The 18,611-nt window shown below is 35.2% G+C and overlaps 1 protein-coding gene across 20 annotated transcripts in view; it reads right to left on the bottom strand.

The window, feature by feature from the left end:
• Window positions 1-18,611, bottom strand: part of EYA4 (EYA transcriptional coactivator and phosphatase 4) — a 253,017-nt gene that overhangs the window by 113,562 nt on the left and 120,844 nt on the right. For 18 of the 20 annotated variants that reach the window (XM_046677381.1, XM_046677398.1, XM_046677397.1 and 15 more), the window contains exon 3: window positions 5,394-5,443. The exons of the other annotated variants lie outside the window; for them this stretch is intronic. In XM_046677381.1, coding sequence (XP_046533337.1) covers window positions 5,394-5,443 — 50 coding nt within the window. The remainder of the gene's footprint in view (window positions 1-5,393; window positions 5,444-18,611) is intronic. 20 annotated transcript variants of the gene reach the window in all.

Raw genomic sequence — 18,611 nt, forward strand, 5'->3', positions numbered from 1 at the left:
AGCATGGGATCTGTGAAGGCAGACCTGCCACAGGGACGCCTGACGAAACGCAGGCCGGAGGAACAGAAGTGGCCAGAGCAGCGAGGCATTGTGGGCCACGTCAAGAGTGGTGAACAGAGATTATACATGGAAAAACATGAAATGAAAGGAAAGCAGAAAGATCAAGAATAAAACCTAGGGATGTGAAGATGGCGAAGAGCAGGCCAAAAACACACACGTGAGTGAGGGTGTGTCAAGAGCAAGGCCCTTCCTCCCTCCAGCTGAGCCTACTCTTCTGTCTTCGAGGGCTTAAGGACCAGTCTTGTGCAGTTTTAAACAGACAATCAGCAAGTATTCTGTGAATAACAATGCTTGAGGGTCTCTGACATGTATTATTTTACTCTCATTGATTCATCTATGATGGCCAAGAAAGATAAATTACTGGAGTTCCCAATGAGCTATGGGAAAGGCCTCACTGGGCACATATATGATAAAGCATTTAAGAAGCAACCATCTGTTTTGAGACTGTTCCTTAATTCTGCAATTACCAATGATACCAGGGATTTAGCACATATCCCAATGAATATCTGAGGAAATCAGCTGACTGTGCTCCATGACCAAAATGGTCAAGACAGCCCAGATACTGAGGACACAACTAACAGCAAAACAGAACCCATCATTCACTCTTCTTCAGAACCCCAGCCGCTTCCACACCTGCAGGAATCTATCAACACAGACCAGAAAAGGAAAAATGGATTCAGAAAACCTCCAGTGAGTGCTAGCCACAATGATGAAGAGACTGGAGATGTGTCCACATGAGGCCAGACTTTGAAATGAGATAAAACGCTCTCCAAATGGGGAAGAAAAAGAGTGAATCATAATATGACTCAGGTTAACTAAATCATTTTATACGTAGACAGTGTCTTGATCAGGGTCTTTCTCTTCAAATCCCCAAGCACAAGAATTAGCTCACACTCCTAGAATATCTATCAATCACCTATCATTTTCAGGGGAAGTATACAGTATAAGGTCAAAGAGATGGATTTAGACAACCAGAAGGAATTAATTATTACTTTGCATTATAATTAGTAATTTTCTGGGTTCATTAGTCAAAAAGATAGTATATGACAATAACGTAACTAAATCCAAGAAACAGTTACCTAATTCCATGGGCTGTACAGCGAGATTGTGTTACTGAGAGAATCTACATTTATTGGAATCACATCCTGAAATTTTCAAGTTTGAGGAAGTGAAACTTGGTAGGAATGATTTTTGATGCTTCTTGGAGACAGAATGTTGGGCGAGATGGACCTCTGATTTGACACAGGGAAATACTATGTGTGTTTTCCCCATGGAGCCTCAGCTTTCACAGCTATGAAAACAATACAGTATTTAATTTTTTGACAGGCAATTATATATAGATACACGTTTCAGACTTCTGGAAGTGCTGCAATCATTATCTTACTAACAAATAATCATGCACCACTGTGTAACCATGTATAAGTTAATACCTTTAATATAATATTATCAAATAATAACTATTTTCATGAGATGAATTAGTTGCATTTCTTAAACTTTTACACACAGATATTGAATAGATAAACTTCCTGAGGCTCACTTTAATATTAGATTATCAATTGAGACTAATTCCAACACCTCTTTAAAAGTTGGACAGTCATTGCGCCTTTCTCTGGGTAACTGTTAGCACAGATGAGGCCAAGGAGACACAGCCCAGGCCTCTGCTGATTTCAGGCAATCACTAAGTTCTTGGCAAACCCAACCTCTTCAACCAATGAAGCAAGGAAGAGCCCCTGGTCACCATTACCCACTGAATCTCTTTTCACTCTCCACGTGGAAAAACCATCGTCTCCACTCATATGAGCATAAGTACTTCCTACATATTAATATTTTCCCTAGATCTCCTTACGTAATCTGCTGGCAGTCCTGTAGCCAGGATGAGATGAAGAAATAATAGGAAATAACTGGGATGATTCCTAGAAGTCACTTCACAGCCCAATTTCACCAAAATTTTTATTTCTCTTTACTCCATAATTATCAGAACTAGCATGAAACAAAGTTGCCTGACTTGAGTTTTATTTCATTTCTATGTTTGTGATCTCTTCTGGGTGAAAATGCTCTACTTGTTAGTGGCCCACAAAGGAAAAATAAATAGAAACAGAAGATCTCCAAGAAATCACGTGGGCGTTATGGGCTATTGAATATAGAAAAAAAATCAACATAAAAATGATATTTCAGTTTATGTTTTAAGATGGCTTATCTAGTAACAGACTTAATTTAAAGTAAGGTAAAATATGAGAAAAATATGCATTTTAGTTTTCTCAAGTACCCATTTTATGGCTAACATTAGTTTTAGGAACAAAGGCCAACAATACAATATTCTGGACATGGTTAGCAACACAAAGGAAAGTAAAAATAATACATTTAAGAAATGTCAATTTTTCTGAGAAGCAGATTATATCCTCTTCTATGATATCAAGTTCAATACAGTTTTTTGAAACTGAGAAAATACTATCCCCGATGTCTGACTTTTAGTATACACACGACATGATTTCTAAGAAGACATCTTGACCTTACTTATATGGCATGTGTTTGTAAATTTTTTTCCAAATCTACCATCTGCAGCCCAAGCGTTTCTTTCCAAAAGAGGAATTAAGGCCAAGCGAGACAAAGAATTTGTGGATACACGTATGTCACTCCAAGAATTTTCCTGACAGTCTCCACACCCAATTTAATTACTTCCCTACTGTAAAAACACTTTCCATTCTGCATTCATTCTAATCTTTCCAATCCAAAACCAACACACTATAAAGCTAGCTAAATAAATGAAGGATACTGGCTTCAGGTTCCAAGTGAGGCAGCATTTTATAAGGCACTGGCTCTCCAGCTTGCATGCAGTTTATGCTGATACAGGATTTCATTTTGAGCTCACTTCTTTACTTGAGATTTGTTTAGAATAGAATTACCTAGTCCCAGGTTTTAAATCTCAATCTGAGTCACGCTCTCTCTCTCTCTCTCACGCACGCACGCACACACACACACACACACAGGCAGGAAGAGATGGGAGGGAAGGAGAGAGGGAGGGGAGGATGGAGTGGAGGGAGAGGAATAGAGAGAGAGAATATATGAATGTTTGCGGTTCTTAATGAGCAAGAAAGAATGTACCCATATATACATAGGCTGAAGTAATGCTACCCAGTGTCTGCAACAAAGGCATTTTGATGTGGGTTTTTTTTTTTTTTGATAGGTTATAAAAATTGAACCTCAGTACATGCATATAATAAATACTGTATTTGGGATTCCTTGACTTGTTGACTATTCACTAAGTTGTTGTAGCCTTTTTGTGCAGAATGTTCTTTAGCATATTTTTATTCTCCTCTTGGTGTTCCATCATTGCATTCACTAAGTGTTGTTCTCGCACTCCCAGACCTAATATCTGTGAATAATTAGAGACTCTGAGAATAGCCACATCTTTCTGTTACAGACACTACTAGGGTGTGGAGACTGACCGTTGCACCACAAGTTAGGAGAGGAGACCAGCCACTGTGGAAATGTCTGCACAACATGGAAACAATAAACAATTACAAGTCATCTTGAAGGTCTTTCCATCTCAGATTTTAATAAATAAGGATTTTATTTTTTGATATCACAAACTTTAGAGTCCTTAGAAATTAATTTGCCTAATTTTACCCATTTATGTTACAGATTAGAAAACTTTTAGAAGCACCTAATCCATGGTGACCTCTACTGGTTTCCAGGAACTCAAGATACTTTTCAACTGATATATAGGTTTTACATCATATTATAATAACACGTATAATATACACTATGAAATAATAAAATATATTTTAAATAGTCTTTCAAAAATAACCAGTATTTACCTTAAAAATAAAATTGTACTTTTAAGGCCATATGTGCTGGGATTTGCTAGATAAAAGAGAACGGTTCTGGGTTTAAATACATTGAGCTTTGAACTCACTGTTTCTTCTCTATTGATATCAGTTGTGAACACTGAATCAGTTTGGTGGCTTTCTGCTTGTCTAAAATTTATTTCAGCATAACACGATTTGTCCAAACCTCTTGAGTGGCCTCAAGGGTAAACATTTTGATATGATATATTAATAATAAGGACCATTATATTGTAGCTGCTTGCAGACGTTACATAATCACTTAAATAACAAGTCACAGGTAGGTCACTCATAGAGGTCAGCAAGATGATCAGGAAGAAAATGCCTACAAGGAATAGAGCTTAGGTCTTCTCTCCATCCATCCTGGAATCACTCTGCTTTGTAGGAAACAATTTAATGGTTCATCCATTTCCTAATGCTCCAATAAGCTAAAACTATTTGGTTCTATTTTGATACCTCATTATAAAGGACAAAGATCAAATGTCAAAAATCCTATATCATATGAAATACTTTTGATGATCCAAAAGAAACGACCATATAAAATCATTTTAGTGAAATATGTGTAGGAATTCATTATAGGAATATCATGCTACACAAAACAAGGGAAGAGTTACTGAAACTGTAATTGGACTCTGCATTACATATACTTGCTCTCCAAAGGGAAAATATGGTGGTCATTAACATCCTACCTAGATCTGTATTGTTTGATATCACTATATTCATCATATGCTGGAGCGAGTAGGACAAAATAACATCTCACCATTACATACAAATTTCTCAATGCAAGAGGTTAAGTTATATCATTAATATCATATTCTTTCTATTATTTATTATCATAATGGTATTCACAGTACCTTTAACTTATCCACTTAATTGAGGCCTGAATTTTGAAATGAAAATATGTACACCTAAAAAAAAATCTTTTGGGCATCTGGTCCAACCACAAGCAACTAAATGGTGCTGCATTCCTGTACCTCGTGGCCTGACCACTTTAATTCATCATTTCTACAGATTTTAAATAACCAAAAAGAAAATGCCAAGTTAATTTTGATGCTTCCAATTTGATAGCAGTCGAAAACTCCAGCAACGTTTGATAGAACAAAATAACTATTCTAGTTTTTTTTGGTAAACACAGATTTGAAAGTTATCCAGTTTCTGGCAAAATTTCTGATAGGAATATATTATAAGAAGAGATTAGAAAGAAAAACGAGGGTGGACATAAAATAATGAATGCTACGGGAATACGTTTTCAAGTATTTCTAGAGATATTTCTACTATTATTCTTTAAAGTTGATTTCCATCGGTGTTATTTTTATTAATACTATGCTTAACGGTACCCTAGCCAGTATAATAAATAATTCCCATACAGATAACTTCTTAAAGACACTCAATGTTTCAAATCACAGTTGTATCTGGAGCAGAACATCTTATTAGTTCTCCAAAGTTGCAATTTTTCGTAGTGGAGTCTCGCCCTTTATTTTACTGTACCTGGAATTCTGAGGTTCCGAAGCATCTGACTCTGTGCAGGTTTTCTTTACCTGTAAGAAAACAGCACTAGTTATTTTCATATGAAAATACAACTTCCTCACTCAGGTTCACACACTTGTTAAACTTAAAGTGAATACGGCTCTGCTCACCAAGATCGCCATAAAACCCCGCCACATTTTACTGCAGCGGCGTGCCGTACTAAATAGCGTATTTCATTATTATCCCATGAACAGCTGCCAAAGGCACTTCCCTAGACTCCATTAGTATGTAAAATGTTCAGCTAAAATAGCTTGGGACCAGCTTAACCGGGAACAAAGAAACCAAAGAACCCGGTTTCCCACTTAGGAACTAGAAAGCCATACTGTTCTCAATTCACTAAGAAACGTTTTTCCAATTGATGCTGCTTCTGTCTCCCGCGAAAGCACACGATAATAAACACCAGGTTCTGGGGGCAAAATGCAACATTAGCTAAAACATTCATATATTAATTTTCATTCTCTCAATACAGCGGCTGTATGTTTTATATATTTCTCAGCATATCAATTAAGTTTCGGCCTTGCTCACAGACTTCTCACATATATTTGCAGTATATTTTGCAGACTATATTTCAACTTTGTGGTTTTTAACCCACAAAAAGTAAAGAATGAAATTAACTTTTACTTCTAGGAAATGCTATCCATTTAGCACAACAGGGTGTGATACATTCTCTAAAAAATGGTGAAGCTCAAATCCATTGCCTTCCACGATTTAACTCCAAGCACACATACTTATGTCTGGTTATTATGGTCTTAATGGTATATTATATACAAAGTAGACTTAATTTCAAAAATCCCTTAGAATATGGAGCATGAACAGTATACATTTACAAGCCTACTGTCATATACTCTAGGTGTTTATACTGCCAGCGTCTACCTATGCAGCCTACACAATCCAAGGTGGTGTACATTCTACTATGTAGCCTGCAAGTGAAAAATAAGTCCACTGAATATCCACCATGGGCACACACCATGGGTGTGAACCGCAGTATGAATGGCATCATTGAAGAGTTTTGGATTTTAAAGATACACCATTGTCTTTCCAGTTCACAAAGTAATTCTTTTCTCCTCTGACTCAGAAGAATGCTTAAAAAAGAAACACAAAAAAAACCCCTATACTTTCAAAAGTCTACGTATTTTGTTTTCAATTCTAAGCCTAGATGTTTTTATAACCTGGGAAATCAATTATTTGCTTGATTAACTGTCCTCTCTTTTGCATCCTGTGTTTACATTTATACAATAGGAAAATAAAACTGATGAGCAAAGAGATTACCATCCCTGCACTATTATGTAAGGTCTTCTATGTTCTCAACACGGGACTCAGCACCATGGATGGAAGGGTGAAGAAATGTTTTCAAGAGTAAGTAGTTAAAAAAGAAAAGGAAAGGACAAAAAAGAATACCTTTCTTAAAATGCAAATGTGAAATTCACTACAAAACCCACAAAAGTCTTATGTCTATTAAAAATCTGTCCAAGGAAAATAATAACTAAAACAGGATACCAGAATAAACCCTTCTTTCCAACTGGGTCCTTCCGATGATTCATCACCAGAAATTATATGAACCACCCAATGAATAGTAGAAATCACCTCAAAGTGAAGTCACTTTCCTCAAGACTATGATGATGTGACTTTAGGCCTGACTGAAGAAGCTCAAGACCACACAGTAAACTAGACATATACTCCCAAGCAAGGCTCAGAACCAGACAAGCTTCTCGTGGTTTAAAAAAGAAAGAATGTTTTTCTTTAATATCCATGGCATTACAAAGCATCATTCTCCAAATAACTAACCAGAAAGTTCCGATTATTTTGTTTTCCAAATAGTAATTGTGATGGCAGAGAACACATCTATTGGTTACTTTCTATCTAGTACCCACAGAGTTCCAGATTCATAGCTAATGCTTAATAAGTGCGTGATGAAAGACTGAAGTTGATGTAGATATTATTTTAGATATTTCAGAGCTATGCATTCTTCAAAGTAATTCTTTTTAGGGGTTTCATTCATTTGTCCATAGTCAAATGAGGAAAGGATAATATTGAGGATACCATGACTACTATAGGAGAGGTCTATACAGTGTGTGGATGTTCAGAGGACCACTTACTCCAGCCCAAGGAAAATGGGATGGCAACAAAGGAAGTGGCTTCTTAACTGAGTCTTAAAGGATATGGGCCTCGAAGACTGACTTTGGAGAAGGTAGGTATTTCACCATGATGGAGTTTGCCAGAGGAACCATATTATGAAGACTGTATAAAGGATAAAGAATTTGGAATTTAATCTTTGGGCAAAGAAGATGTGTGAAGGGTTTTAAGAGACAGACAGTATAGAACATAGTGTGGAAGGGGGAAAAAGTGAGGGCTGAAGACAGGTAAGAGTCTAATGCAACAGAAGAGAAAGTGTAAGTTTCATGAAAGCAGAAATGGCACTGATCTTGTACATCACTATATCCCTAGCCGTGAGCAGATGCCCGTGCTATGGTCTGAATGTTTGTATCACCCTAGAATTCACGTGTTGAAATCCTAACCCCAAAGATTAGGAAGTGGAGCCTTTGGGAAGTGCTTAGATCATGAGGGCGAAGCCTTTACAAACGGGATTAATGCTCTTATAAAAGAGACCTCAGAGCCCTTCCACTGTGTGAGGACAGAGTGGGAAGGTGCTGGCTATGAACCAGGGAGCAGCTCTCACCAGACACCACCACGCTGTCACCTTGATCTTGAACTTCCCAGCCTCCAGAACCGTGAGAAATAAATTTCTGTTGTTTGTAAATTACCCAGTCTGCGGCATTTTGTTAGAGCAGTCCAAATGGACTAAGACACTCCCCATACCCTAGTTTACTGAGTGAATCATTCAATTCATTCGGGAGAGATGGTGAAGACCTGAATTAAGACAAGAGCCATGGGGGGAGAGAGCTGAAGGGAAATTTTTGACAGACATTTCTCAGACAGAATTGGAAGAATATTATTGTTGATTGAAGCAAAGTATAATATGATCTGACCTTTTAATCTGTCCTTGACAAGAAATTTTAGTAATACCACAGACCAAGAAAACCAGTTAATTTATGACTTCTTTAAAATACTTCAAAACCTTATCTTATTTCTGAATCAGTGGAGAAAAGTTAAATGAATCATTATGAAACTTACATGTTTATAGTGTCTTTGTCACAGAATTCGAAGCCAAATGGACATTTTTACCTAAATGCGGACACACCCTCCATTTGAGAGCTCAACAACACTTCATTAAATGGTGACTGCTGAAACATACATGCTATAGAAGAAAGAATATTGTTACAAAATATATAGAACCTTCTGTCTCCAATGACCATCAATTTAGTTTTGAATTTGTTTTGAATAAAGTTGAGAAAAACAAGCCAAGAAATGAGGCAGAATTTCATGCCCATAATTTAAACTCAAATTCTAGTTTTCATAACACACTCAAAGAGGTGGGCAAAAAATATGCCAAGAGGGAAAAGATCAATAGTGTTAAATGCATTTAACTGGCTGCATTAATGTGAATTTTAACCCTACCTAATGTTATAAAAGTACATGAAAATCAAAGTAAGATGAAAAAGAAATAGAAAGTTTAACTATTTTAAGAAAATAACTATTAGTATGTAATGAACACACAAATATCAAAACACTGAATTTTTTGAATGAATAGCTAAAATTTCTATTGCTAAAATTTTTATTGCATCATAATAACGATAATTGCTGCCATTTATTAAGCAATTATTCTTTTCCACTCACTGTGCTGGACTCTGTATATACGTAATCTCATTTAATCTATTAAGACAGGTATGATGGATGAAATCCTCCTTTTACAGTGAGAAAACTAAGGCTCAAAGGGGTGAAATCGCTTGTCCAGTGTCCCACAGCTGGCACAAAAAGGGACAGCGTTAGCACGGAATGCTATATATCAAGCCTTTCTTTCTCACCTATGATTTGCCAGTTGTTTTTATTAAGTTGTTTTAAAACTATAAGTTGGAACCAACATTCTGTGAAACAATTTTTAAAGAACCTACTAGTCACTTCTTGTAATACATCAGCCGTTAAACAAATCTTTTAAATTGGACTACTGATGGAATGAGCTTCAACCAAGCACTAGCAACACTGAAAGTCCCTATAAGCAAAGTAAAATAGAGTTTTGAAGAAATTATCCAAATACCTCTAGCCTCCGCCACCGCTACCAATATCCCCAAACTGCAAAACAAGTCAAATGCGAAAAATAACTTCCATCTTTTTGTTGTTGTTTTAGGTCTGAAATATTAGGATCTGCTCATTCAACAAGACTTTACTGAATGCCTTGAGTATACCAGGTGCCCATCCAGGCACGGAGATGAACTGGACCCACGCCGTCCGACACAGTAGCCACTAGCCACATTTGGCTATTCAGAACTTGAAACACGGCTAGTCTACACTGAGATGTGCTCTAAGAGTAAAAGGTACACTAAATTTCAAAGACTTAGTATGAAAAAAACCCAGAAAATATCTCAATATATATTTTGTGTGTGTGTGAGGAAGATTGGCCCTGAGCTAACGTCTGTGCCAGTTTTCCTCTATTTTAAGTGGAACGCCGCCACAGCGTGGCTTGACAAGTGGTGCTGTGTCTGTGCCCAGGATCCGAACCCGTGAACCCCAGGCAGCCGAAAGGGAGCACTTGAAATTGACTACTACACCACTGGCCAGCTCCAATATCTCAATAGCTTTTATGCTGAGAAATGAAATTTTATATATACTTGGGTAAATAAAATAATTTCTCCTGTTTCCTTTTACTCTTCTAACACAGCTACTAAAAATTTTAAAACACATATGTGGCTTGCACCATATTTCTGTTGAACAGCACTGACCTAGACCAACAAAACCAGGCCTGCACAACTCATGCATTCTACTGGAAGAAACATACAATAAATAAGAAAACAGGTAAATAAAGAACATAACATCAGCAGGGGTAAATGTCAAGAGCGAATAAAGCAGAACAAAGGGGTAGACCAGACTGGTCAGCAATATTTCATTAATTAGACTATTATAAAAAACTCTTGCTCCTATTTCACAATACCATTTCTTCTTCAAGTTCTTTAGGCTGTATGTACATGAAGGACATAAACTGCACTTTTTAACAAGAATCTGGGACTTGGTATTGAGAATAATTAATACTTTCAATGTATTAATATATAGGTACAAAATATATATACAAATATATGTACAAAATACATGTACAAAATAAAATCTCTAGAATGTTTTGCATTTTGATCATGATATTAAAGGATAAAAATAATCTTAAATTTTTTCATATTTTCTGAACTCTAGGTGCTTTGAGAAGCTTACAATCTGTTGAGGAAAAACAGAATTAACTCATAAAAAAATGCAAAGAAGAACAAGTTTCTTTTATCCAATCCACCATCTTCTAAAACAGCTGGAACCAATTACCCCAATTATTTTCTACTTAATCTTGCTCTTTATAAATCCTGAAACATTGAAGATAATAAAAAAAATATATAAAGCATTGAATAATGGAAGAAGACATTTTAAAAGACATCTTTTGTAACTTCATTTTGTTTTGAAATGAACTTTAATGACAGTCTTAGAACATACTATATAGTGATAATAAAGGATCAATTTTGCAATTATAAATACAAGATGAAACTTCAGCAATGAAAGTTGGCTGATGTAATGAATAACATGTACATTTTTATTATATACAGTTTTATGGCTGGTATGTAAGACAATCTTTATTTCTTTACTGAACTCTATAGGAAATATAATGTAAGTTAGAGTTGAATGCATTACAGTTTAAGGAAAACAATGGATAAAAAGATATAAAAATAAAATTTGTTCCCAAAATGCAAATTATATTGTAGATTATTGCATGCAAAACTCTCTGTAAATACAGAAAAGTGATACGGAATTACTGTCAACAACAATAATTTAGATTGTAAGCCTTGGTTGTATTTCAAATGTGAATACTCTAAAATGTGAATCTGACTAAATATGCAATATTTTTACAAATACTGTAGGGTGTCAATGCCCAGAGTCTTGTATTAATGGACACTTTATAAAATGTATTTTATGACTGAGTTGGACAAAACTATTGTAAATAATTGCCTGATAGAGAATGAGTACCTAACTTTAAGTTCTGATTTAGAGAAAATAAGAGATTTCTTGAAATATCAATTGTTAGCTGACATTTTTCATATTTTCTAACACTTAGAAGTCAGTCATATTTGAATTTTAAATTGCATAATGTAATTAAAAAGGAATTTCTTGCAATTATTCTAGCTTTATTCTAATAACGTAAATTATGGTCTCATTTAATACATCTCAACCAGATACTCTTTTTAACACATCTAATTTTTTTCAATTAGTTGAACCAACTGAGAGAGTTTGAAGGGTTTCCCCAGGTCACTCTGTTATCCAGTTAGCAGCATTAAATAAATATGAATTACAATATGTCTGTTTCTATTTTACTTTAAAATGCATACAGTAACATAACTAAGGGAAATATAAATGTGGGTATATGAATTAATCTAAACATTGAGTCAAAACAATAATAGTTGAAATATTCAACAAAGCATAAAATTTTTACAACAGAGGCGTTTGCCAAAAATTACTGTTTATTTACTCAGAGCAGTGAAAGAAAATATATGTTCAATTTCTGAATATAAAATTTACAAATTAATACCACTCTAGAACTTAGCATAAGATGCAAACTTCAATGTGATAACCTATGATTATTTGTGCAGCCAAGTATTATAATTTATGTTAAGAAGATCAGCATAGAATTGGTCTGCTGCTCGTCTCATGAAGATACAAAGTTACAGAGACACTAAACTGGCGCCAACTAAAATGTCTCCACATTTCTCAACAAGACCTATTTCACATTTTCCGTGTATGTTACAATTCAATTCTTGACTTACAAAAACTCAAAGCACAAGAAATATCTTTGGAAGCCAAAGGTTGTCACATAGCGTCTTTAAAAATACCCATTTGTTTTAATATGCCCATGCACATTTGAGAGACTTTACTAAAAAATGAAAAACCACTTTGCCAAATGGTGATCAAAAAATTAAAGCCTTAGAGATAGACTCTGCAAAAATCTAATCACTAAATAATCTAAAACTATTTTTACAAAGTGTCATTCTTCCTTAGAAACAAAAATCTTGCAGCCAAAATTCATACATTTCTGAAATCCTTTTCATGGAGTTAGGAAAGTTTCTTTACTCCTCCTTTTTCTTAGGATATCCCTTTTCCCCCTCTTTATCATTGCTTACCCAAGTTTCTCCCCGACAACGCCAAGTATCAGTTTCCAAATCCCACACTACCACTTATTCGCCAAAGAAGTGAAAGAACGCTCCTGCATTACTGGAGGTCTGCGTCTGCTTCAGCTCAGAGAAAAATGGCTATAGCCCTTCTCTCACGTCTATACATAAAGCACGAAGATACAACTGACTACTCGGTTTGTAACTGCAACAGTAGACAAAATATACACACTAAGAACAGTAGAGTTGGAGGGTTAGCAAATGAAAATCCACTACCAAAAACCTAGGGTAGGATTTCTTTTACCCCTCTAGTATCGGACTGCCATGGGCAAGACCTTACTTGATTTCTGACCGTTGATGCAGGGGCCTTCCAGAACCCAGGTGTCGGGGAGGAAGGTTCTACAAACTCACACACTGGGGAGGCAGTACCCTTTAAACGTAAAAAAATCCTATAGGTTATAAGTCTTCATCCACTACAACTGTCACACTAGCGTTCAAATTATTTGAGAGTTCACGGCAAGGCTGGACATATTTAATAAGCAACTTAGTAACAACGACTCAGGGAAACAAAGCCATAATTATTTATGTACAGTTTATATGTCCTAAATCAAATGTCAAACCACATAAGCTTTTAAAATTCTGAAGCGCATTTTCTCCTTAATTATGCCATAGTCCTTTGTCACCTGCCATAAACTCCACATATACTGCATGAAATATTCAGGAAAATTTCAAACTCCTTCTAATGGTGTGCTTTTTCATTATTACCCAACGGGGACCATATCAAAGGTAACACAGTACTTAAAATGCCACAAAAGGAACCATAAGATGCCGTAAGATATCATGTTACAGCTTACATGAAAGCCCTTCCATCAGCCCCCACCAAGTTTGGAAGCAAGACCAGATTGTTCAGCCCTAATACTTGCACAAATATGATAAATAAGTGCTAAAAGTTTTTTCTCACAAATATGCACTATAAACATCTAACAGATATTTACTCATATATCTTGGCTTCCTTTATACTTTTCGTTTACAAATTTCCTTGCAGTCCTGGATGTCACAAGACCGATGGTATTAAAACAACAAGAGAACAAAATGGAGTACCCATTCTAAACCAAGAACCAATACTTAATGAATATAACGTTAATTTGGTAGAATCCACTGCAATTAAATTCAAATTGCCGACTCTATTGTACATTTTCTCACTGAACCAGGAAAGAAGAATTCCGTCAGTATTAAATATCAAACTCTTCAGCTTTAGGTTTCCCTCCATTCAAGTGAAGATTTATGAATTCACACAAATAATGCTTTAAAAATAATCTTCAGAGTTGACCCTATTCCCCGAAACAGAGAAATCTTGCTAATGTTTTTGACAACATCTTCTACATCTTTCTGGGGTTTTTTTCCTTCCGTTTTTAGATATTGGAATGTTTTGGCCACAAGGTTAAGAAAAACTTGCCCATTTATCATGACCTGCCAAGCACAACAGGCCCCCAGACAATGCAGCCCTCCAACACTTAACAAATTCAGCTCATCTTAGTCATGAAACTTCAAAAGAATATGGCCACAGGCACAGATCAGCTTTCATTTGTTTTAAAGCATAAATATCAATCATTGTGTAACATATTCTAATTTACCTAACATTATTTGTTGATTAGATATAATTGATAACTAACCTTTTCAATTTGAACAATAATTAATATAGATAGTCTGGTTTATTAATGTATGTGTTAAATTTATATGTAATAATTTTGGTAAAAGTTTCTGTTAAAAATCTCTTATGTTTGAATACAACTATATACAAACTTTAAAAGATATTTTCAATGAATATATATAAAAACTCTCCTAATGTGCCCAAAGGTATCACAATAACACTTAAGGAAAATTGAGAAATTCTTTAAATTTAAAAACAAATTGATGGATAGAACATAAACAATAAAATGTTAAAGGCAATTTTAAATTGAGTAGTATATATCTGTATTTATTTGTAGATTAATCTGAAGATTAATTCATATATGATGTAAATATTTCTAGCAGGCATGTTGATAAAAGAAGTACATACCGATATATTTTCAAATTTTGTAAATTTTAAATTCTTGATTTTCCATTAAAATAGCAACTTTTATAGAGAGAAAGTTCTGTGGTGCTGGCATCAAATTATTTTTAAAATTAAACTATATAAAATAAGAAAAAATGTATTTGCAACATGTTGGATTTTAATCTGATATTTTTTACAATATTTTAGTAATAATTTGTTTTGAAATCTATTCTAAAATAGTTTTATATTAAATCTATCTTGCATAACCATTGTTATAAAAAGCTTATAAATCACTTTTCCTCAGGTTTTAATCCTAAAATGAAATTCTTTATTAGCAGAGTTAATAAAACACAGATTGTGGCATAATTTACACACTAAAAAATACAAATGATGCTATTTCTGTTTGAGTAGATTTTCTATCAAAGGGAAGGAACATTTTGAATGACCTGCAAGTTAAGGGCATGAGACAAAATGATTCCATGTGAAACACATTTCACACACACAAATATGTGTAAGAAGAAACAGCCCATTAACTGTGTAACTTCAAGTACAAACTAAGGTATTTACTACAAGCCTTTTTAAATGTAGAAATTGCTCCCTTAGACGGAAGTGAAATTTAATCAGGTAATTTTGCAATTTTTGTGTCCCTAAATATTTGTCTATCATAAAGAATGAAGTACCCTCTGCAGTCTCAGAGTAAAACGGATCCACACAGTGGCTAAACTCCAGGGTTAAAGAGAAAAGAAATTATAGAGAAGGTCTATCTGTAGTGAGGTCTCATTCTAGGTAAGCCTAATAAATAATTGAGATATACTTACGATTTTTTTCCTCTTTGACCTCAATTAAAATGGCTTTCTGCGAGCGGGTGCTGAGGACAATTTATCCTGGTTTCCTCAATACACACTTATGAAGTCATCTGGCTTTTGTATTTCTTCAACAGCTGCATTACCTTCAAAACTGCCTTGCCCCATTTCCCCAAAGCAAAATATCAGACTACCCCCCATATACACACCTTCCTTCTGCAGTGGTTACAAGCTCAAAAAGTCAGATCACACAATTTTGAAAATTCTAACAACAAAAATTGATAAAGAACTTGCAGGAGGAAAGAGAAAAATCAAAATAGAGATTAAGAAAAACTGGTCTCTCTCTCTCTCCCTCACCCTCTCTCTCTCTCCTCCCTCTCTCGTGCCCGCCCTCTCCCTAAGAAGTTATAGCACAAAGCATTGTTTGGTTATTGGTATTTGCTTTTGTTGTCATTTTCGATAAGTAATATTTTAGTAACTCAGGAAACTTTTGGTGAAAAAACAAACACACAGAAAGCAAAATAAGGTAGTGCAACATCATTATTCAATTACACAGGATTTCAGAAAAAAGTAACTGCAACTAAGAAAAGGAGTGGGGAATTAGATAGCTCAGACTGATGTTCAGTAGACCCTGGAAACCAAACGAAAACTTATTGGCTGTGAGAGTTCATCCTCCCTTCTTCAAACAGGTGCCCCAAACAGCCTAACTCTGCAGGAAATCAGCTTTCACAGACACTTAGAAAATACTTTCTCCTCCTGAATTTTTCTGAGAAGAATAATAAAATAATACCAGCATCGCAGGGCTTCCCTCAACCGTCTGGAATGAAAGAAATCTTTAAGGTACTGTAATTATGGTGACAGTTCACTCACATCTTAGCCCCTTGATGCCGCAAAGCAGCAATTCACACCTCCTTCCTGACGTTCAAAGATACAAAAATATATTTAAGTAATTTAAACCAAAGCATGCCAAAGGCTTCCACATCAAGGTTTTAGATCAAAGCACGTGCTCAAGTGCACATCCAAAGGAAGGTAAAACCAGCTGGAAATGTAGGATTGTTTTCAAGAAGTTAAATTTAAATTTGATCTTACTATTATAGTTTTAGAAAAAAAATAAGTTTCCATAATAGAAGGAAATATTTGTTCCCTTAAAAAAATACAAAACACTTATCATTGAAATGACTACATTTGAAATTTAATAAAAATCCAAATTCGGCACAAAATTTCAAAACAAAAAATTATCCAGAAAAAAAGCCTTTCGTTTAAATAACTGGTATTAATTTTTTAAATTGCACAGCATATGCTGATATAGGAAAAGTCCTTAAGACAACTATTAAAGTTTTCTAATAAAATGTAAGCTATTTATTATCAATTATTGTATTACCTGCATTTCTCTCAGCATTAATATAATGTAATCATAGTATTTGAATTTTGTGATTAAAGACAAAATGTATTTAAAAGTTTCAGCATTAGCAGATTAGAGATTTTCTATAGAGACCCAATTGACCTAATTGCTCATTTTTATATATATACTTCTTCTATCATCCTTGTGCTAAAACTGAGAAAAATCCAAACTTATTTTCACTAATATTTTCCTCTGAGATACAACTGCAATACTCACCATGTTATGCGTGTGTTTTACCACATAACATCATAATGATGATAATTCTTTAGTCAAAAGTAAACACAACTTACCTCATTCAAAGTCCAAAAGCTTGAAACTCCTTCCAGTTTTATTTGGAAGTCAGTTTTATGTGTGTGTGAAGGTCAACAGCCAATAAATTCCCCTCTCCAGTGTCAGCAGAATGAAATCCAGTTCGAGGATTACAGAGCTCTCTGAGAGGTTTACAGTCTCTTAACCACATCCAGGTAGCCTTAAAAACACCTTGCTCCGGCATGAACCTTTGGGCTCCAGAAGCAGTCCAGTTATTTAGGTTAACTAGGAGGAGACGTGCAGAGTAAACACTCGTGGCCCCAACCAATGGCTTTCCACGCCCTTCTGTTTACAGTAAGATGACGTCATCAGGGGTCATCCCCATCAGCAGCTCCTGTCTTTCAGTGGGATCTAACATACAGCTTTGATCCTGACTATCCTGGGCTGTCAACCTGCTGTCATGGTGACACACACACAACCCACTGGTGTCATTACTCGGAAAGTTAAACCCCTGCACGAAATTTTCTAAAAGTACATTTTACTTTAATTTTGTTTAAAGCAAAACATTTCTATAAAAGAAATAGCTCATGGCAAGTTAAGGATTGGTACTCATTTATTTAAGAATCAAATAAAGATTGGCATTCATTTAAAGTCCTCCAACTAACATTTTATGGGTTTTGTTCTCTTGTCTTGGGTTTTTTTTGGATGAGGGAGAAAGCCTGTAAGATTTCACTTTCATTATTACATTTCTCCATTAAGTACAAAATTCTCTTCTTCTTTCCCTAAATGTGTACACACACACACACGTGCACACCAACGAAGTGGGAAGATAAGTACAGGCATTTTTATTTAATTCATTTTTATGTATTTTTATTTGAGGTAGAAGAAGGGATGAACACAATTAGAAAGGTTCAAACAGACATTACGATTTTATGTAAAATATTATCTAAGATAAAGCCTTTTGGGGCCAGCCCGGTGGTGCAGGGGTTAAGTTCACACGTTCCGCTCCGGCGGCCCGGAGTTTGCTGGTTCGGCTCCCTGGTGTGGACATGGCACAGCTTGGCAAGCCATGCTGTGGTGGGTGTCCCACATATAAAGTGGAGGAAGATGAGCTCAGGGCCAGTCTTCCTCAGCAAAAAGAGGAGGATTGGCAGCAGATGTTAGCTCAGGGCTAATCTTCCTCAAAAAAAAATAGAATAAAATAAAATAAAGCTTTTATGTCTACAAAAGAAGAGAAGAGATATGTTAAGTTCTAATGAAAAGAAAAGGAAACAAAGAGTTAAATTCAAGAGAGAAAGAGAATGCAAATAAGTCTATTTCTCTGGTACAGAGGATTCCCTTTTTTCTAAAGGCTTATAAAAAAGAATTTTTTTCTTTAGAGAAAACAATATGATGCAATTTCCCCCACTCACCCCTTTTAAATTGTCTCATAGATCTCAAAAGAGA

This window comes from Equus quagga, chromosome 11 (assembly GCF_021613505.1).
Source record: "Equus quagga isolate Etosha38 chromosome 11, UCLA_HA_Equagga_1.0, whole genome shotgun sequence".
Lineage (NCBI taxonomy): Eukaryota > Metazoa > Chordata > Mammalia > Perissodactyla > Equidae > Equus > Equus quagga.